This window comes from Nannobrachium achirus (assembly GCF_963921795.1).
Source record: "Nannobrachium achirus genome assembly, chromosome: 10".
Taxonomy (NCBI): domain Eukaryota; kingdom Metazoa; phylum Chordata; class Actinopteri; order Myctophiformes; family Myctophidae; genus Nannobrachium; species Nannobrachium achirus.
Genome location: NC_137819.1, coordinates 33,897,725 through 33,921,153, shown reverse-complemented (window position 1 = coordinate 33,921,153; position 23,429 = coordinate 33,897,725). Strand labels below are relative to the sequence as shown.

General features: G+C 41.2%; 1 protein-coding gene across 1 annotated transcript in view; it reads right to left on the bottom strand.

Annotated features, from left to right (window-relative positions):
• chrna11 (cholinergic receptor, nicotinic, alpha 11) overlaps positions 1-23,429 on the bottom strand; it is a gene marked incomplete at both ends in the record, with an annotated part of 29,251 nt that overhangs the window by 5,660 nt on the left and 162 nt on the right. The window contains 7 exons of the mRNA XM_080735074.1: positions 726-812; positions 7,965-8,159; positions 9,841-10,008; positions 15,781-15,860; positions 16,416-16,525; positions 16,789-16,833; positions 17,418-17,557. Of these exons, the coding sequence (XP_080591200.1) occupies positions 726-812; positions 7,965-8,159; positions 9,841-10,008; positions 15,781-15,860; positions 16,416-16,525; positions 16,789-16,833; positions 17,418-17,557 (825 nt within the window). The remainder of the gene's footprint in view (positions 1-725; positions 813-7,964; positions 8,160-9,840; positions 10,009-15,780; positions 15,861-16,415; positions 16,526-16,788; positions 16,834-17,417; positions 17,558-23,429) is intronic.

The window sequence follows — 23,429 nt, the reverse complement described above, 5'->3', positions numbered from 1 at the left end:
GGGCCCTAGTAATTCAGTCCCACTTTTCTCCCCCTTGTGACCCCCCTGATCATAGGGTAAGTGCATCATTTAATAAGTAAGAGCCATCTTTAATAACAAGTAATGCTAAAAGCACAGCTCTGGGCTTCATGACAGCGCATTTTTTGCCCAGAAGTTTTTAATGGTCAGAATTTGTGTCTTTAGGCACAAAGATGGCATCGCATCTGTCGCTGGCTCCAGTTTGCCTGCTAAACCTAATTTGTAGCAGTGAGCCCATGCGATTTATTTACCCAATTAAGTTTAAGGGCAACCAGATGGCCAGAATCACCCAGCCTCAAAAAGCAGTTCATTTTGACACCAAGCAGGAACAATTAGTTCAGGCACATACAGCACATGGACGCACACATGCATAAGATATCCCTGCTGTTGCATGGACAAACCTTGTATCTCCAAAAAGTTCACTTTTAAGAAAATGTAAATTTCATATCACAATAACACATTTAAAATCTAAATAGATGGATTTTATTTAGTCGTATAATACATTTTATAGGTTGCTTTTATGGGTTAGATGTAATGAAACTTGCTGAAGCCATAAAGGACAATTTGTTCAAACTTCAGCTCAAATAACTATGCAAATCAGAGAAAGGTTAATCCAGGTGGGGTTTTCTCTGTAATCCAGCAATATTCAGTACACTCACACACACTGAGACACAATTTATAAGCAAACTCGGGGCACACATGCATACCTATGAGAGGGATAGAATCAGAAGTCGCTGGCATAATCTCTGCCACCAGTAACATGAATACGGTAAGCGACAGCAGCACCGTGATACCTGATGAGAGCGGGGGGAGAGAAAGAAAGAACATTTCCAATTTAGTCATTTAGAAGTCGCTCTTAATCCAGAGCGATATGCAATAAGCAAGGACAGCATAAGGTAATACATCAAATGCATAGAAATTGTAATCTAAAAACGTAGGTAGACCAGGAACCTATCATCAGTCTAACAGTAGAATACCCCCAAAAATGCGTAAATAAAATAAAATAAAAACAGTAATCTGTACATCTAAGCCAGGGGTCGGCAACCTTTTTGACATGAAGTGCCATATTTTTATTTTCTTGACAGTCTGTGTGCCATATCAACACATAGTTTAAATATGACACCACATCAATACAAAAAAAATTCCAACATGTTGATTGTCCATAAATATAACGACACAGAGGCAGCTCCCAGACTCCCTCCCCAGTCAGAGTTCAGAGTTTGAATGAATGTAGAATTATAGGCAGGATGCAATTTGCACACAGATGTGCAGGGACTCCATTATTATTTTCATTTTAAAACAAAAATCCTCTCTCACACTTACTGTATGCCACAGTAAAAATTGATGCCAGTGATTGCCCTCCCTTGTGCCAATGTTGGCACCCGTGCCTGATCATCTAAGCTACACACACTATAGGATGTCAAGTCAACAATGACCTGGCATCAGTCTATATAAAATGCCATCTAAATGACATTTTAGCCTTTGCTTAAGCCTGTATGTTCATCGAGCTAATATCTATGGTGGGCTAAGGTGGAGTCTGAAGAGGTGAGTCTGAAGAGGTCAGTCTTCAGACTACGGCGGAAGCTAGGGAGTGAGTCTGCTGTTCTAATTGCAATGTTGAGGAGTTCTTTCCACAGTTTGGGAAGAAGGGGTTATTGAGGACCGAGGGAAAAGAGGATAGGACAGAAACAAGGAGATGGAGAGTGAAAGATTGCAATAAATGAGCCCTCACACTGTAGCCAACGTTCTGTTAGGTAATTTATAACCTTGCGTCCCACACTTGCTTACTGCCACGGCAGGCCTGATCAAGGTCTATGCTCTGTGGATGAAGCACAATCCCATGAGCAACTAAATGTGTTCTGTTCAGTGTTTTGACAAATGGTCAAACCAAAGATAGCTGACTTCATATGATTAGATTAGGCTCGATTTATTTGGATGCAAATTAGTAAGTGTGACAGGCTAATGCTTGCTAAGTAAATTACTTATGGACACACTTTTACCACTACAAACAGTACATCTTACAAATTGCATCTGTGCGTGTGTGCGTGCACACAGACACGCACACTTCTGCACATGTACAGTACACACTCTCCATTTGTCTCACTCTCTCTTCTACATATGCACCCACACACTCAGCCTACATTAGCTCCATCTTCATATATCTTCTCTTTCATCCATCTCACTTGCGTCACAGACCAAATTTTAAGAGTGCTTTCTTGGCATAACTGGACTCATTCAAAAGCACTCAGTTACAGATCTGCGCAGGCCCCCACAGGTCAAGAGAGATAAAATGAATTTCCGATAGGGTTATTTCTTTAACGTTAATGAGTGCATCTTTTGAAGGTTTTGTCTAGAAATTGAGAGAAAGGATTTGAATTTAAGAGCATAATCCTTTGCTACCATTGTCCCCAACCCCACTCCACACCCAGACACCTGGTTGGTCCCTGTAACTCGTCCATCAAGTAGTGACAGAGTATATTCCTGGAAGGCAGTATGTAAGTTCTCTCTCTCTGGCTAATCAATTCCGAGGCCTTAATTACATCAATAGGTTAATTGGCCGCGTGTGAGGCTTGGCATTTTTTCCTGTAGCAAAAAAAAGCTGTGTAATGCATCCTGTATTTGGGTTAAAGATATGCTTTGACATCACTGCTGCACTGGCACGGTTTCAGCAAGTACTCTCTCTCTACTCTATGCAGCCCTAGCTCGACCTCTGTTGGTCATTTTCCTGTGCTTTCACTTAGACCCGAGTCTAATAGTATTTGTAATTAACTCTGAGTGTTTTTAGCCAGCTTGTGGTGGGGTTCCAAGGATGGTGAGGTCTATGCATCCAACTCTTATACAAAACAAGATGCCTCCCAAGCTACTGGCGGGACTGCCACGGAATTTGCTGTGCACCTCCCGGAAGATGACACCTAATGCTTTTAGTTGAGACCCCCCCCCCCCCCCCCCCAACCTTTAATCTAGCGCAGGGGTTCTCAAACCTTTTTAGGTTGTGACCCCCAAAATAAACATATATGAACTGGGGACCCCCACCCTGACAAGCACTTGCAATTGTAGGTATTTCATTTAATGTGACTCGGTGTTGTGATCATGTAGATCTGCTATTTTCACAATGTTCACCTCTTGCTTACTTAAAGGGATATTTCACTTTCAAAAACACTTTTGGTCATTTTATTGTCTAATCAGGCTTTTATGTTGAACAGTTTTGATGTAAATGTTACCAGGCCCCCCTCCTGCAGGACACCTCCCCATACACACCCATTGTAACTTCAACTTCATTTTAAGCGTGATAGATTCATTATAAACACCCATTATTTTTTCTGGTGACTCATACATACTACCCTCCTAATACGTGAGCAGGCTGTGGGTTTTTGTCTCCACCAGCCGAAGGCATGGGGGAGAGTATGTTTTCCCCTCCGTCCGTCCGTCCGTCCGTCCGTGCGTCCTCGCAGTTTGTGAGCACCTAATCTCAGTCGCCGTTGGCACGGTCGCTGCCAAAGTGAGCACACACACTCCCTGGATGCCAATCTAGAAGCTCTGCCCTAAATTTTTCAAATGGGCCTTTTCTAGCGCCACCTAGTGGCCGATGTTCGCAAAACACATTTCTGTGCACTACTCTTACAGATTTTGTCCAAAAATCCTACAAATCGGTAGGCAGTATCTCAACAGTCATGTGATCGACACAGATCTGTCCGATTTTGCATATTCCATCCTGATTGGCTAAGATTGGCTTCCAAAGTTTGTAGGATTGAGCCGTTTTGAACAAAATGCCTCAAATCACAAACGCAAAGTGCAATCATCATGAAATCGCGCACACACGTTCCCACTAGGCCGAGGAAGAAATGCCACTTATTTTTTTTTAAATCAGCCTCATGGTGGCGCTATAACAGGCCGATTTGTGGTTTTACCTATAACTCCACCGATCAGTTTCAAACTTTGTAAGCGCACTCCCTAGAGGCTAAGGATAAACCTTTGCCCTGCATTTTTCACATCAGCCCTTTATAGCGCCACCTTTGGGCCGACATATGTAAAACACATTTTTGGATATTACTCCTTGAGATTTTATGCAAAAATCACGCAAATCGGTACACAGTATCTCTATAGTCATGTGATCAAGTCCGATCAGTCTGATATTTCATATTCCATCCTGATTGGCTAATATTAGCTTCCAAAGTTTGCAGGATTGCTCCGCTTTTGAACAAAATGCCTCAAGTCATCAACGCAGCTTGCGATTACCGTGAAATTTGCCACACATATTCCCACTAGGTCAAGGAACAAATGCTACCTTTTTCACATTGGCCTGTTATAGCTCCACCATTAGGTAGACTTTAGCAAAACACATTTTTGGAACACAATGCTTCAAATCATGCATGCAGCGTCCGATTGCCATGAAAGATCTAAGGTGAAGAACATATGCCACCCTTTTTACATTGGCCTATTATACAGTAGCACCACCAGGACGCACGGCCTGGTGGAGACCTGTGCTCGGAAGAGCACTGCTTCTAGTTTATAATGTTTTTTATTGTACTTCATTTTTTTCCATTTCCCCAAAGAATTATTAAAAATAAATGAAAAAAGTTATCGAAAAAACACGGCCTGCTCACATATTAGGAAGGTAGTATGAGTCACCAGAAAAAAATAATGGGTGTTACTGTTTTTAATATCATGGTTAAAGTGGAGTTTGAAGTTACAATGGGTGTGTATGGGGAGAGGCCCTGGGCCTGGAGGGCCTGATAACATTTACATAAAATATCTAAATATTGAATCAAGCAACTTAAAAACTGTTCAGGGTGTTCATAAAAGCCTGATTAGTCGATAAAATGACCAAAAGTCTTATTGAAGGTGAAACATCCCTTTAATATTTGACAGTTTGGTCAGTTTGGTATTGAAACGGTCTTGACAATCCTTAAATTGTCACTTTATAAATGTGTAGATACCCTGTATACACTTATGTTGGTTTGAGAACCACAGCTCTAAGGGCAGCTAGAGGGACAATACTCTTGATTGATTGTTGATTGATTTTAGATTAGAATGAATAGACCCTATATTTAAAACGAGACTTCTATAATACTTTTTGATTTGATATTGATATCCTCTTATTTGCATGTGATTCTCCAATAAACCTTATTTGACAAAAAGAAAAGAAAAAGGTTATGATAATAGATTCAAGTCCATGGTTAAAACAAACACAGGAGTCATATCGGAGCTGTAATCGTCAGTCAGTCTGCTGATTGAATACATTTTACGTGTTTCTAATCTACGCACAGCCTATTCTCAGAACAAAGCGGTCCATTGGAATATGGCTCCCTCCACTTGGTAATATGCTGCTGGCAAAGCTTTGCTACTCTAGCCTCCACCTTTCTAGTTCAGAAAAAAAAATACATTCAATGTCTCGCGTGGCTCCAAATTGAAGAGATTCTAGCTGTGTTTTGCATCCTAAGATTAAACTGACTTTAAAGGGCTCTATTTTGATTGTCTTAAGTACCAGCTCTTATGCCTTAACTTAAAGGCCTGTCCATACTGTCTCCGACGTAAGTGTTCATTGAATTGTTACCACTTTGTGGCTGATAATTAAATCCCTATGGTGAAAATGAATGGGCAGTTTACTTCCAGTTCCTCACTGCGATGCCCTGTAGGGCTGAGCTCGATTGGCAGGGCTGTTGTGTGCCGGGTCTTGGCTGGGGCTACACATACCTGCAACTACTCTTTATCTCCAATGGCAGTTGCAAGGAGTTGCATTGGTGTGGAGTGTCCTTAAACGGTTTTGTTGCAAGGAACTGCGATTACAGTAGTTGCATTGGTGTGGTTTGGGCTTATGGTTAAACAGAAGTTTAATGTCATGCTTTGAGCCAGCTTTTGTAGAACCAGGGGTTCTCAAGCCTTTTTAGGCCGTGACCCCCAAAATAAACATATTTGAACTGGGGACCCCCGCCTTGATAAGCACTTGGAATTGTAGGTATTACATTTAATGTGACTCGGTTCCACAGATAAATATTGTGAAAATAGCCGAACTACATGCTCACAATGTCTCTCACTGCGAGGCGTTGTGAGCATGTAGAACGGCTATTTTCACAAAGATCGCCTCTTGCTTACTTAATACTTGACAGTTTGGCCAGTTTGGTATTAAAACGGCCTAGCCTGACACTCAGCCTGAATTAACATTTCGTTTCACTTCATTATTATTATTATTCTGAATCGCCAAACAAAAAAATTAAAGGGGTGTGGCTAGCGATTCAGGGTCTGGAACTAGGCTAAAAACGGCCTTGAAAGTACTTAAATTGTCACTTTAAGTGTATACGGGCTATCTGCACATATATAATCTGTGCGTTGGTTTGTTTACCATTGAGTGAGGGAAAAAAATGACGTATCTGGGGACCCCACAAAATAATCCCCCCAGGTTTGAGGAACCACTGTTGTAGACCCATGAGGAATTTTTACACGTGTTCCCTGATTTAGCCAGCATGCTGCTCGGCCAACTTGGTTAACTGTATTACAGTTGTTGCAATAAATGGTTAAATCGATGGCAATATTGTTCCTGACTGAAATGGAAATGATTTGCTGCTATATTATTCTTCCAGGTTTGCTTCTGGTCCCTCCCAAAGTTTCTCTTGGCTGTTTAGTAGTCTGCAGCATCCTTTGCTCTCTCTCTCCTACCACCCCTCTCTTCATCAGTCTTCTTCTCTTCCTTCCCTTATGCTTTCCCCCTCGCATCCTTTATCACATTCTCTCCCATCTCTCTTCCACTTTGCTGTTTTCCCATATCCATCCATCTCTCTCCTTCCTTCCTCTACCTTCAGTTGTGTCCCTTCCGATCGTTATATGTTGTGCCGTAAGCCCTCTCCCAGGGGCGTCAATTGGGTATGGCAGGGGTATGCAACTGCCATACCCTGGGTCCAGGGGGGAAGATAAAAGTTAGTTCTAAATATAAATCCATGAATGTCTCTTTGTCTATCTGTGCTGGCTATTATGTTGGTAAATTACAGTAAAATAACTACAAATGCAAAATGTAACAAAATGGTCACTTTGACAAGGTATTATAATTATATTATAGGTATATATAATTATATATTATATGCACTTAAAATAAATGTATCATTCCTGTTGCTAAGGTATGGCAACATGACCAGTCATGTTGCCATACCTTAGCTTTTTCTGAACTGACGCCACTGCCGCCCTCTCCACTCCCAGCTCCAAACACCATTCCTCCTCTTTCATCTTCCTGCCACAAGTATTCTACTTGAACCAACAATCCAGGACTTATTATTTTATGAATTAAACATTATTGTATCCAATCTGTATTGTATAGTATATGTTGTTGTTTGTACAATATAACTAGCACACCTGCAGTGGTTGGCGGTGGTCTCCTTATACTCTTACATTGATGAATTTTGCAATCGATGGATCGTTGCAATTGTCTCTCTCCATCAGGAGAGTGTGGCAAGCCAAAGATATAAAACGTACAGATTTTTTAAGTCCATGACCCACCCAATTCCAACACACTTTGCCAGTTTCAGATGGCTCAGGCCAGTGTTACGCAAATGTCAATGGCATTGATATTTAAGAAAGGACAATGCCTAAAAACCCTCTAACTACTTCTCCAAAGTGAGTGACACCCACAGCCACAACACTAGAGAGAGCAACATGCATGGTACCACCAGAATCTTTAACAAACATGGGAAAAAACATCCATGCATGTTTTGGCTGTTCAGACTGATTCGAATCTGGATAGACCAAAAATATGATTTGCTGCTTAATATTAAGTCACATCACCACCTTTTACATGTTAGACTGATGCTCTTACACAGAACCTATTCCAACAACAATAACATTTGAGTCATAGAGCACCAGCATTTCAAACGACCAGTAGTACAGACAATATGCCATCCTAGAATGGCAATGACACAAGTGGCAGGACAAGAAATGTATTGTGTCCATGGTCCACTCACCCAGTGAGATCTTCTCTCCAGAATCTGCAGGCAAGACGAAGATGAGGAGGGTCATAGAAGACAGCAGCACACACGGGATAAGCAAGTTCAGGGCATAGTAGAGGGTTCGCCGTCGGATGGTCACGACAAACGTGACATCAGGGTAGGGCTCCTTACAGCAGTCGTAGAACGCCTCATTCCTGGTGCCTGGCACTCCTGGATGTAGAGGCGGAGAAATCCAATGTTAAAACAAGACATAGAGTCTGTTGTTCAATCTTTAGTTATCGATAGTAAGTTACTGTAGGTAAGTCACTATAGCTTTGTAGTTTGTGAATGAAGCAACTCTGTTTTTACAAACATTAACACAGACTTTTCAAATAGAATTTTAGCTGAGATAGAAAGAACATATCCTACCTAGAATTATCCTACTCAGTCAGCTGTTGCACAGTTATTGTTTGACATCCAACTAGATATTCCATCATTGTCCTTCCAGGTTATGGGACATGCAAACACCTTACAGGAACGTTACTCCTGGCTATGGGAATGAAAAATAATGTGTGCGTGACAGGATACATGCTGTGAACCGTATTGTTGTTTCTAAATGCTGCATGGATTAAGTGAGTTGTGATTGCCACAGTGCTCTCAATTTGGAAGGGCAATGAAGTTAATGCATGAGAGAAAATAAACAGAGAAAAATTTGCTGAAAAACTTTCAGCAGCGTAGTGCCAGAGAACTTTAAGCCCAGGATACTAAGCCCAGGATGAGGATACATATTGAAACGAAGGGCATGGTAATCGATCCAGTATTGTGAAAACTAATTTGGTGATACCCGGTTGTGTCAATATTTTTGCACAGCCTTTCCCCACTCTGACAAACAACTGGCTGCTTGAGGGCACATTAACTAGTGGGGTGCGATGGTCTGTGTCCTTTTATAAATACTTAACCTACAACACTACAAAAAGTCCATTAAAAACTGATTTGACGATTTGCTGTTTTTACATTCATATATATTATTATCTATGATCCAGTTTTCACAATATCACGATTTTTCACTTCTTCAGGCTTTTCCTTGTAGTTCCTTCCAGGCGGTGTATGGCCAGAGGTGGTTCTGTTTCATGAGCAGTGAATGGTCTACAACAAATCCTGTTCTAGAATCTAGACAGCATGGCCTTTGGCCATGCCGTAAAAAAAAAGAAAATTGTGTTCTGGAGCAAAGAAATAGGAAGGAAAGGAAAGATATTCCTGACATTTATAATAAATTGTGAGTTGCTGGATATACCATAGCCCGGAAAATATATTAATGACATTTCAACATGATGAATGAAGAGATACTGAACGTAGTGTGACTTATTGCTCAAATGTAAGTGGAACAGCTGAACACAGGTATTTATTGAGAATGGACCACCCTATACCATACATGGGCAACTGGCGGCCCGGGGGCCACATGCGGCCCTCACCTTCACTTAATGCGGCCCGCAGGTTAATATTGGAGTAGGCCTACTGATATATTATTGATTTCAGCTGTTACAATTCCAAACATGGAAAAAATTACCGGCTTTAATTACTTCAGTCTATATTAGTAGCTAAATGACTAGTATTAAAATGTTATTATATATTTTTTGTCCAATGTATTTGTATTTAAGTTCATACAGTTATCATAAGAACATATACATGCATTTGAAATTTTAAAACAAAAGAAGAAAAAGAAGTTACTTTTCGGGATTCCAATTCAAAAATAGCAAAAATAGCAGATCTACAAGCTCAAAAGGGCGACGCGTTTTGAGCTTGTAGATCGGCTATTTTTGCTATGTATATGCATTGTGGCCCTCTGGAGTGAGTGTGAAAATGTAGTGGCCCTCTCCATCATCAAAATTGCCCACCCCTGCCCTATACACACCCACTAGGTCCCACTCTCCGTTGGACATATAGCCTGAGATATCAGCTTCATTCATCTGAAGGTCCAGCAGCCAGCCGTCAAATGTCCAGGAGCCAAACTTCAGCTCACATTCCTGGATGTCAAAAGGGAACCAGCGAACATCCACATTGCATGTACTCATGAAGATCCCTGAGATAGATGGATAGAAAGATTAGATAGATACGGTAGATAGATAGATAGATAGATAGATAGATAGATGCAGATAAATGGAGAGACGAGAGAGAGATTAAACAAAAACTATAGAAAATAAACACTGACACCGGTTTACTTAAAGGTTGGGTGTATAACGCATTATAATCGCATTTATAATGGATTATAATCCACGTATAAAGCTTCAGAACACTAGTTATAAATGATAGCCTTTTTTGATTGTTTCAGTATGGTACGAAAACCTATTTCCTGGCCTGGGACTCGTTGTTTTCAGAGTTTATATACCGTATATATATATATATATATATATATATATATATATATTAGGGCTTTCACTTCTAGTATTTTTTACAGATCGACTAGTCAAAGACACTGGTAGTCGACTAGTCGACTAGTCGTTAACATATTATGTCATAATAAAGAGCGCAGTGGCACGGCTTTCCACAGCAGCCAAGTTACCATGACAACATATACCCACACAAACCCACGTGTGTATCGTTACGTGTGCAACATACATGTGCAACATAACAAGACCAGCATAGCTGCTACAGTAATAAGGCATGGAAACCCATGTACTCACCAAAATCTGCTGTGTCTCTCAAAGTCCACAATAATCCATTCTGCCCGTTGGCTAGGCTAGGCTTTAGGCTAGCTCGCTAGTCACTACACAAACAAACCACGTCTTTTAATTACTTCTAATCAAACGAACGTCGGGCAGTCTGTTGTGAACTAAGGCTATGTCTTCATTCTTCACTTGCTGCTTTGTTCACGCTACCATTTTAAACTGACAACTATTCTGTACTGTAGCGTAGTCTCTGTAGTGGACAAGCTGCGGTGTGCAGCAATGACACTGGATGAACTTTGGGTGAACTCTGAGATTAACCCCCGCCGGTCAGGGAGATGCTGCTGGATGCACTGTGGGTGACTGGATAATTATATTCCGTTTATAATGGTTGTTAAAAATAAAACTATAACTAAATCGAATTGAAATTAGCTTACTAGGCCTACATAATGTAGAAAAAAAAAAAACGAAAAAAAAAAAAAAACGAAAATGTTTTTTTTTTTTTTTTTTTTTTTACGACTAGTCGACCAGTACCTACAAGATCGACTAGTGGTTTTACTAGTCGACTAGTCGAATAGTCGACTAGTTGGTGAAAGCCCTAATATATATACACACACACACACACACACACACACACACACACACACACACACACACACATTATATAGTTTAGCAAGGATTTTTATTATTCATGTCATCAGCAAGATGAGATGGGAGTGAGATGAAGAACATTTTGAGCTTTGATAGGTTTGAAGCTTATAGCAGTTGTTGGCTGGGGTGAAAATGAAGTCACGATCAGAGACATCCTCCCTACGAGATGAGATAAAGGGTATATAACAAGCTAGCAGCGATGTTGCTCACAGCAGTCAGATGTTCACTTCGGGAAACATAAACTTTGTTTACAGGCTTCCTGCATGCACAGGCTGTCACCTAGGTCCCAGTGATCCAAGGAGGAATCAACATTCCGCCACTGTCAGGCAGAAACCTCGTATCTCCCAAGTTTCAAATGTGTATGTTTTTGTAAATTAAAGCCCTACTTCATACTTCATCATACAAAAGTGTTGCACAAAAGTAGTGAAAATAGCAGATCTACAAGCATACAACACCTCGCATCGCGTGCTTGTAGATTGTCTATTTTCACTATTTTAAATCGTTTTTAAAATAATAACAAAAAAAGGAAGGTTTTGGACATACATGGTTTCCACCCGACAACAACGATTTGCAGCTGTGAAGGGAGACACTCCATGCTTCCATTATTAGATCAGTGCCTTATGTCAGTGTTTCTCAAGCTGTCAGGGCCGGGGCTCACTGGTGGGGCACCAGGGGGATCCAAGTGGGCCCCGAAATGAAAAGAAACCAAGGCACTCTTCTAGTGAAAAATGAAAAAGCCTTTATCATGGTGGCTAATTCATAATAGAAAATTCATACCCTGAAGTAGGCTGTGTGGCTGATACGCATGGGGTTATGTTTAATTTTCAATTATGAATCAGCCACCATAATAAAGGCTTTTGAATTTTTCACTAGAAGAGTGCCTTGGTTTCTTTTTCCATAGTTGCAAGTTTTCAGTCCCCCACCAAAGAGCACTTTTGCCACATTTTTCTTTTGAATTCCGAGCACCCAGACCCTTTCCTTTTGTTGGGCCCCAAAAGTAATTGCCATAACACTTAAGATTTTAATATAACGTCATATAAAATAATAATGTAAAAGAAAAAAAAAAAACACAAAATCATGGTACTGTATTTTTTCGTTAAAACATAAAAAAAGGTTTCTTCACGTTACCGATTACAGTAAATATAAACTATAAGTAACCATAAGTATAGTATGTAAGTTCCATTGATCCTAGCCAGAACAAAATCAATCGATTGACTGACCATTAAAATAAACATGCTCTGAAAATGCACGTGGCCCACCGGCTGCCAAGGGGTTAGATGGGTGGGCCGTGAACACTTTCAAGATTTGCAAGTGGGCCCCGATCCAGAAAATCCAGGTTGAGAAGAACCACTGCCATATGTAAAACCTCACCCAAGTACACATTAAGTATGCAGTCAATTGCACTTTCGCATATGCTCGCACACACGACACGTCGAGCATTGAAGTAATTACCGAAATGAACAAATCAAGACTATTGAGACTTCCAGGCATACATGGGACCAAAATGCCAAAGGAATCTAACAAACCGCTCTCAAAGACATTCATTATGAGGGAGCCGACATGTGAATCAGCTTTTAGAGGTGAATGGAAATGGAAAATGAAGCCTGTACGATGCTTTGAGCAACCAGAAGCCAGGCACAAAAGGGCTACAGAACTCTTTTTATGTTTTAGACAATTTTACCCTGACCACCCATGATGGCCAGAATCAGACCTACACAAAAAGATGCAATGTCACAAAACAAAATGCAGCCTTAAAGAAAATCCAGCTACTAATCCAGAGCCTTTAAAACAGCTTGCCTTCCGTCCCGTCTATAATTACTCCCATTAGGAGCTCCTGAGGCACTACTCTGATTAGCTAAAAGCAGGATTTTATCTCCTTTTGCTATGCACAGCACTGCTGCTGCCTACAGTACATGTAGCCTATATTTTCGCAACTCCATGCTCTCTCTCTCTCTCTCTCTCTCTCTCTCTCTCTCTCTCTCTCTCTCTCTCTCTCTCTCTCTCTGTGTGTGTTTGTCTTTCTTCCAGTGATAAGTGATAACCTTGAAATATTCTCTTAAAAGACAACATGTTGTTTTCGGCAGCACTGCAACCATCTCCCTTTCTCTCTCTGTCTCTCTCTCTCTGTCTGTCTGTCTGTCTGTCTGTCTGTCTGTCTGTCTGTCTGTCTCTCTCTCTCTCTGTCTCTCACTCCTTCACAGCTTAGCCCCAAACTTCCTAAGCCCATTACTCAAGAAAACAAATTCCCATAAAGAATCCATGTTGGATTCACAGACTTTATACACCCAACCCAACCCAATCCACTCCAGCTCTCTCACCTAGAGGCACATCCTCTCATCTCCAGTGACATAATTAAGCAGACCCCCCGCCCAAAATAAAACACAAGACGGTATCTTCAGACCCCACAGCTACAAAAGCAGCTCCCCAAAAAATGACAAGGCACAGCAGCCACCCGCGGGAACTGGAAGGATGCTGCTGAATTATTCACCCCAGCCGGTGCATGTGCTCCATGCCTGCCACGCAGCTCCCTGTGGCCTTTCTTCTCTTGACAATAGCAAGGCCACAAGGACCCCAGTAATTGCACTCAGGCTTTTGAGCCGTGGTAAACTGCTCCATAGAGTGGCTGTGCGTGTGTCTGTAGCCTTTTTCCTCAGCGTTTTGCCATAGCAAAACGTACACGTGTGTAGCAAACCGCTTCATAGAGTGGCTGTGCGTGTGTCTGTAGCCTTTTTCCTCAGCGTTTTGCCATAGTAAAACGTGTGTGTAGCATAGCCTGTACATCCTAGACTCAAATCCTAGTCTGAAGACGTTATGCAAGCACGACCACCGCTCACTTCACATTGGGTGTGATTTTATAAGGGAGACGAGCCGTGGGTTTCGTAGAAGTGATGTATCGTTCTCCCGCACAACCTATGCCTAATCCTCTTCTCTTCCTCTTTTTGTGTAGTTAATTTGCCAAGCTTCACCCTCACTCCCTCTTTCTCTTTTTCACTCTCCGGCTTTCACTTTATGTCTCTCAATCTTTCTTGAAATCTCATGCTTCACCTTTTTCTCTCTTTATTTCTTTCTCACTTTTCTCTATTTTCACGCACTGGCTGACTGCCTGCTCACTCACTCACTCACTCACTCACTCACTCACATGATCTTTCTCTCTCTACCTTTATACAATTTTCTTTCCTCCTTTCTTCCAATGTATTGCCCACAATCTGTCCAACCGCCCGTCTATTTTTTTGTGCAGCACGTTATTAAGGGAAGACCCAATTAACCCCCCTCTTCCTCTTGTTTGTTGACTGCCTGTGATTCTAAATCACGGCATCAAGGAACTGTGTTTACATTGAGCAGCGCCTGTGTGAATAAACATAGCCGCCAAAGGAAACCCGGCAAGGTGATCTTTCGCAGCTCGCGCGACGTGACTCATACATACATCCAATTCTTTCAAGCTGGCACATGAGATTGCATCACAGAGCGTTCTTTAAAGTGCTTCAAAATGAGATGACTTAAGAGAGTGTCAAGTGCAGTCCTAAGAGAACCCTGCAGAGAGACTGTAGCTCGCAGAGGTTTCCACGGCTCTTGCCTCCGGGCTACGAAAGGGAAGTTAATACTTCCTATATATAGATGTAACATGGCACATTGGGAATTAGGAAACAGTGGCTAACCAACGATGAAACCTCAAATACAGAGAGAATACATAATTGCTCATAACAACCACACCAGGGGGTCTAATGAAGTACTGTGTGAACCTCCTAGACACATGAAAAACAGAGAAAGTACAAAACTATTGCACTACCTCTTTAAGTTGCAGGGGTCAGACCTGTGGCCTTTTGGTTATAGATAGTGTCACAATCTGTCTTTTTATTCATGTCTGTCTGTGTTTTTTCCAATATGCCTACAGTATATTTAGATCAATCTCAGAAAATTTGAATATTTTGTAAAAAAGCATTGCAGATACCATTGCACCCCAAATCATAACTGACTTCGTAAACTTCCCAGTGGACTTCAAACAACTCTGACTTCAGAAGGTTGACATTTCTCTAATATGAATCCTTGCTTTGAGGGGTCTCATGTAATATTTAATATTTTGAAATATGTATGCTATAAAAATTCAAAATTTTAACGAAAAATAAAAGGTTTGGAATAATTCACTGAATGTGCAATGTATCTAGAATATATGATAGTTTCAAGAAATATATGAACGTTTCAAGCATATTTACTTTTACAAAATATTCTCATTTTCGGAGATTGATCTGTATGTTTCTTAACCTGCGAGTACTGGAGAAATAATCTTGGTTTTCACACTTTATATTTTACCCGCATCTTTCTGCGTTCAGGTTGAACTTTAAAACCCCTGACTGAATGGTATTGCAACAACAAAGGAAAAGGCCACCATGCCGCTCAGGATAGTTCAATAGAGAGAGAGAGAGGTAGAGACAGCTTGATGGATGGATGTACAGTATTGTTTAAACACCTTTTCCTTCTCTGCTACCCTGCAGTGTTTGTGAGCAGTAAACATGGTGGAGAAGAGGGAGAGAATTCCTCACCTGGAGGCAGGTACTCTGCATATCCACTGGAATTGACCAGAACATTGGTCTTGAAGGTAGAGTCAAAGTCATCATCTGCACTAAGGAAGGAGAAAGGACAGGGTAGAACTTAGGACACTGCCTTCTGACGTTGTCTCTGTGTGTTTTCATACACGCAGAGTAATCTTCAAGTTCATTATCATGTTGTTGTTGTTGTTGTTGTTTCCCCCCCCATAAATGAATTCCCTATTTACTACTTCATCTTATCACAGTGCTGCACAAAAGTAGTTAAAATAGTCACAAAAATAGTCACATCTACAAGCTGAACTGACAGTTTCCACTCAAACAAAAAGGAACTGAAAACGAGGCTAGAGCACTGTAGCACATGTACTGTAACACATTTAGATTTTTGCAGATCTAAATGTGTTATGCAGAGTTGTATGTGCATGTGCGTGCATCCACGTGCATCCACGTGTGTGTGTGATAATTTTGCCTGTGTGTGTGTGTGTGTGTGTGTGTGTGTGTGTGTGTGTGTGTGTGTGTGTGTGTGTGTGTGTGTGTGTGTGTGTGTGTGTGTGTGTGTGTGTGTGTGTGTGTGTGTGTGTGTGTGTGTGTGTGTGTGTGTGTGTGTGTGTGTGTGTGTGTGTGTGTGTTACCTGTTGTACAGCAGGATGTCTGGGGTCCAGACCTGGTCCGTCGTGAAGCGAAGGTTTTTCACTCCGGGGTGTTCAGTCTGGTTCCACTGGAGGTAGTGGTCAAACCAAGCCTATCAGAGACACACAGGTATGGTACACTTAACGTCTCCACAGCTCTGAGATCATTGAAAGATCAAACAGAAAGACGATACCAATACTACAACATTTTCTTAGAATAACTTCATTTTCAGATTTATCTCCATGCTAGTTATATCGTTTTTTGAGTAGATCTCCTAAGCAACAACGCTTTGTCTACCTGTAAAAGTTCATACAAATCTTCTGTTCAAAAGCATGATTTTTAACCCCAACCGCTGTATGAAAGAGCTGGACATACCATCCGTAGCCAAATGTTTGTAGTGAGGACTTGGTTCTTCTCATCCTAGAAGACACATTTTCAAACATATTGAGCAAAACCTTCTTCTCACGTGACAAGATAAAGTAACATTGGAACTGAAGCTGAAAGCTAAGTCCTTGCACTTTGAGCCACACATCAGGATGCTAAAGCAGGGGTCTTCAACGGGGGGTCCTCAGAGTTACTACAGGGGGTCCTCCAAATCTTTGTGTGATAGAAACTTTATTTTCCTCCTTGTTTTATATTAACCACTTGAACCCTAGCGTCCATATTCTGAGAAATTTAGCCAAAAATAGCAGATCTACAAGCTCACAACGACTCACAGAGGGGGAAAAAGAGCAGACTAAGTACAGAGTGAAAGGTCAAGTTTATTAAGTATTGACAGCTCAAGTGGTTAAACATCTGGAAACACACATTGACACGAATCCAAAATACATGATGATTGTGCTGTCAAACTATGAACCTATATGGAATCTATGAAAAGGTTGTGGGGGTCCCTGCTTCATCTCTCTCATCTAAGGGGTCCTTGCCCTGAAAACGTTGAAGACCTCTGAGCTTAGCACTTTGAGCCACACACATCAGGACGCTAAAGCTAAAGCTATAACACTCACCACATCCATGATCTGTATCAAACTCATGGAGAAGAAGACCTGGAGGGAGTGAGAGTCATTGGCCACCGGACGCTCCATGCGGTTGTAGTCCTTCAGCAGGTTCTTCAGCAGGCTCCTCTGGTGAGGGCCTTGCAGGGACACTGCAGGGGACATGGTCTCACAGTTACACACTGCAGGGGACATGGTCTTACAGTTACACATGGTGAGGGCCTTGCAGGGACACTGCAGGGGACATGGTCTTACAGTTACACATGGTGAGGGCCTTGTAGGGACACTGCAGGGGACATGGTCTTACAGTTACACATGGTGAGGGCCTTGTAGGGACACTGCAGGGGACATGGTCTTACAGTTACACATGGTGAGGGCCTTGCAGGGACACTGCAGGGGACATGGTCTTACAGTTACACATGGTGAGGCCTTGCAGGGACACTGCAGGGGACATGGTCTTACAGTTACACATGGTGAGGGCCTTGCAGGCAGTGCCGGATTTATATGACATGAGGCCCCTGGGCAAGGGGAAATAAAGAGGCCCTTGTGCGCGCGCGAAGTACCGCACACGCGAAGTACCGCACACGCGAAGTACCGCACACGCGAAGTACCGGATACATAGAGTGGGCGGGCTTTAGACTGCACTAAGCTTTCAGAGCAACTACATGCAGTGCGGCGAGCAGAGCAGAAGCTCTCAATGTTATTACCATAATAAAACAAAATGCACAGTAACTAAACACAAATATCACTTTATTTGGATAGCAATACTTTAAAATGTCATCATTAACTCATTCAGGGTCTTTTCAAAATGGCTTCCAAGTTCCACACCGCCTCCCTCTCCATAGACTTCCATGTAATTAATAGTGCACGGATCATGCACCCCCATGCCTAGATCATGCACCACATGTGTGCACACTGTTCACAGCTTTCAAACAAAAAAATCCGAATGGAAATCCGTTCAGGCATTCATGAGCTAGCAGCCATTATGTTTTCTTGAAATGTAAACAAACGTGGCTGCCATGTTTGAAAGATGGGTTGGTATGGGGGTTAAACATGGAATTTCGCGATCATGCCTACTACATTTTTTGGGGTCCAAAAAATATTTTTTGAAAAAAAAAAAAATTTTTTTTTTTTTTTTGGAGGCCCCCCACCCCCCTGAGGCCCCTGGGCACGTGCCCACCCTTGCCCAATGGTAAATCCGGCCCTGCTTGCAGGGACACTGCAGGGGACATGGTCTTACAGTTACACATGGTGAGGGCCTTGCAGGGACACTGCAGGGGACATGGTCTTACAGTTACACATGTGTAGGACGACTTAGTTGCGTTTCATATACTTTTAGGCTATACTCTGACTTCCAGACTGACTAGACCACTGGTTCCCAAACACTGGTTTGGGACCTATTTTTATGGGTCCCTTAATAGAGTTAAAAAAAAACATTCCCCAAAAAAGCTAATTCCTCATGAATTAAAATGAAACTCAAAGAAAAATCTAAGAAATTACATTTAGTAAACAAATGTTTAAGAAGTAGTGAAAATAGCCGATCTACAAGCTCACAACGCGGCGTGAAGCGACGCGTTGTGAGCTTGTAGATCTGCTATTTTCACTAGTTTGGGTCACGGGTCTCTCTTTTGGGTCTTGACTTTAAAGGTTTGGGAACCACTGGACTAGCTAGACCCTCTAGACTGGACCAGAGTTGGCTCTGTAGTTGGACCCCTTTTTCCCATCTACAGCAAACTCATTGCCAAAAATAGCTGATCTACCAGCTCACAACGTGTCACAAGAACGCTAGTGTTCCCCCCAGAATATGGATGGTGGGGTTCAGATTTTTAAGGGTAGAATAAGCTCATATTTGTAGTTCACCCACGTTGCCAGCAGCCAGTGGTAAGTAAGGATTACAAAGGCCAGTGCCATCGAGCTCAGACAGTGTTCCCATGAAACTAAAAATAGCATGCAAGATGAATGCCAATATACCAGCAGAAATAATAGTGGTACATACAGTATTATTGAATTATTTATTAGTTTTAAATCATGATAAGGGCACATTAGCGTGGCTAGAGGGAGAGTATACAGGAGATGGCATCTGATTCAGAGAAGAGGAAAAAGAAAGTGACGGTTCGGATGTATCCTTGAAAACCAGACTCCTCCTCCTGCCTTCATTCGAAGAAGATGGGAGGAGTCAGTTTACTAGGCTAGTTCGGATGATCCCATGAACAGAACATTTCAACCACCTACTGTAAAATAGGAGTTTCATAAATATCGACATAAGTCCCTTGCAGATATTTATCCGAACCACTAACTCACATACTCTCACAATAGCTGCGTTAACATGGACACTTAAAATAAACCTGATTAAAATTCTCCATGTATACACCTAAATAAACCCGATCAAGCTCAACCCGATTTAAATTCTAATCGGGTGCAGAGGGGTGGCCTTTTTGCAGCCCAATCAAACACAAGATTGGATTTATCCCAGCACATGTAAAAACTTGATCCAAAATCAGGTTTGTTTTAATAAGTTTGGAAGAAAGGTGTCCATGTAAAAGCAGCTACTGACTTCCGAAATGAAATTAAAGTTTTCAAAGTTAAACATTTGCAAAAATTGTAAACATGTGAAAGAGGGGAGTTACTTCCTTGGCCTACTAGCAGCATGAACAAGAAATTTGGCACTGATCGCTATAGTGATTTGTGAGATTTGCACATACACACTCGCGCACTCACGCACGCAGGGACGCACGCACGTACAAACACAGACCCCTCTTCTATATGCCTCGGCCCTTAGGAGCCATGCTGTAAAAAAACAAATCTAAAACCATACAGCTATTAGACAAAAGAACGTAAAAATATATTACACCTACAAATTAGGTTCCGGCACTATCCAGTCACATACTGTCAAAGATAATTTACATTTTGAGAGGAGAGGGCAGCTGATCTCCTACAACCATGTAAGCACCCGTACCTCCATTTGCACTGACATCCATGGTTTCAAGAACTCAAGGACAAGAAGGCGAAGCTAACTCTGATGGAACATTCACCATTAACGTACGGAATGACAGACAGTAATAAAGAACCTCTTAAAAAGCAATCTTTAAAAAGTCATTTTCAGTGGAATGTCTAATAGGTTTTACATCTATTCTTATGTGATTTTGTCTCATCAGTTCGTGCCCTTGAACATAGTGATTGAATCTGAATTAGAATAGCTCTATTTCACATACTGCAGGAATTCCATTCTTATTCTGTGTAGAGTTATGTAAAAATGAATACATTTAGGGAGATTGTAGCAAACAGAATCCAAAAGGCTCAAAACCTAGCTAGTAAAACAGAATTAAAAGCTAACAGGAAGTCTCCTCAGTGCATAATTGGTATCAATGAATTTATAATAATGTTTGTATGAGATGTCCTCAGGCTATCTACTCACTGTATTAAAGGAGCAGTGTTATGTAAATCGTTGAATAAGAATTCTTTTGGAGATTATGAAAAGAATTACGGGGTCTTGTGAAGTGTGAATATCCTTTATTGGATATTATCCAACCGTGCTAAATGGTCATAGGCAGCCAGCATGAAAGATTATGTATGAAATCACCAGCAACTGACTGTGAAAATATTACTTCTGCCTGCTTATTTCTAATTGGTGGTTCTAAATGGTAAATGGTGCATTTATATAGTGCCTTTATCCCAAGGCACTTTACAGGGCTTGTGCATTACATTCACCCATTCACACACACATTCATACACCGATGGCGGAGGAAACCATGCAAGGCACCAACCTGCTCACCAGGAGCAACTAGGGGTTCAGAGTCTTGCTCAAGGACTCTTCGACACAAACTCTGGGGGAGCCTTGGATCAAACTGGGAACCCTTCAGGAACCCTCTGTGTTCTAAGATGGCAACTCTACCCTTGAGCCACTGCCATTTACAGATGTGTGCAATTGCCGTGAATAGAGAATTGCGAATCTAGTGGAAGGTAGATAAACTAAATCTAATATATTCAAAGTTACTTTCAAAAATTCTACTCAGCTATATAATTGCACTTATCATCCATCCTTTTGCAAACCAATACAACCGCAGATCAAAGGAAAGCTCAAACCGTTGTTCTCAAAGTGTTATAATTATAATGATAATATATTGTCCTTGTGTTGTATAATTATTCTCTCAAATATCTTCATGGAAAGTTAAGAATAAGAAGAGTTCAGCTAAGAAGAGTGCTTGCCATCTACCAAACTATCACAATTTACTTTTGCAATAATTCTTTGTTCCTCTCAGAGCACTTTACATAATACAATTCTGCCTTTTACAAAGCCAAAGTGCAGTAACTACGCAAAGAGTGAAACTGATTAAAAACCAAATGGTTTATCGGTATATAAAGTAATATTGCAGTAATTGTATATAACTGCATGTTCACGAAGGCTGATTTGACCTTTGAGACAAATAAATACAACTCAATACATTTTCAACAATAGTTTACAATGACCCACACTTAAGACAAGAATAAAAATAAATAAAAGAATGTGTGTGTGTGTGTGTGTGTGTGTGTGTGTGTGTGTGTGTGTGTGTGTGTGTGTGTGTGTGTGTGTGTGTGTGTGTGTGTGTGTGTGTGTGTGTGTGTGTGTGTGTGTGTGTGTGTGTGCAAATGAACCAAAAATAAATAACAGCAACAGTCATTGTCTTCCATTTGATATACCCTTACTAGTACATCATTTTACTTCATTTCTCTTTCAGATATATTGCATTACATACTTGTTAATACCACACAAAAATATTAGGTGGACTTTCCTCCAAGCCATTTTTGAAATATAGATACGTGTGTGGCTTTCTCGTGTACAAATCTATCTACACCTAATATATATTATATAAAATTACAGCTTAATCCCTGTACCAAATGGTGTGCATATAGATATCCCCCAAAACTTTCTTCATATCCCTTTGAACGGAAAGACAGAAAACTACAATAGGGCATGAGCACATAAGATGAGAAGAAGACGTACTAATACTATTAAAGCTGTTTTAATGAGCCTCTAAGCTCCGCTGCAGAAAGACGTTCACAACACCATGACGAGGGACAGGGCGCACAGGAGAGAAGATCCATAAATTCTATTCAGTAGAAAGGATGTGTTTGCTAGGGCTTTTACCTTACAGCTCTCTAATTGGAAGAGAAGGACGATAGCTAGCTGAGGGCAGAATAGTTGCAAAATTGTTGATTGCAGCTTCAGCTCATCATATTTTACGGCATTTATGTACTGTGTTTATGTATACCCAGGAAGATCCAGTGTTGTTTTAACTCACTGGATATAAAACAACATATAAAATTGGACCGGGTCCAGTTGGCTTCATTTTTACACTCATGGTAAAATATACACAGGATTGTTCTGCGTATGCATGTGTGTACCTCTACCCCGTATCTCCATGTTAGACATTTGTATGTTTTTCATAAAGTAAAGCCCTGCTTCATCATACAAGACTGTTGCACAAAACTAGTGAAAATAGCAGATCTACAAGCACACAAAGCCTCACTATTTTAAATCATATTTGAAATGATAAATACAAAATGAACGGTTTTGGACATACAATGTTTCCACCCGACAGCAACGATATTTCGCTTGTGTGATTCTTGTGATGGAGAAGGGTCAGCAAGTGTCAGACACCCGGCTCATGTCAGTAACATGCATTAAATACCCAATAAAACATTCTACGTGTCAGCCTTGATTTATGCTTTGGTGCGTGCTGGCGTTGCATGCGGAAAATAACAGATCTACAAGCTCACAACGAGTCCCCCACTGTAGAAAAACAAAGCCAGCAAACAAGTGAGCCAGATTCCTTTGGCAACATATTCCTCCTCTCCTTGTGATCTTTCATTCTGCTCCAACTCTTCCAATTCTTCACTTAACACAATACACCAACCAGGACCACAAAAACCGAAACACATTCCTGCACATTTATTGCCCTTTGCTGAATGAAGTAATTCCGAACCTTATTTATTTTTCTATTCCGACTCAATTCGCTGCCTAGGTCCCATGCAGCGCCTGGACAG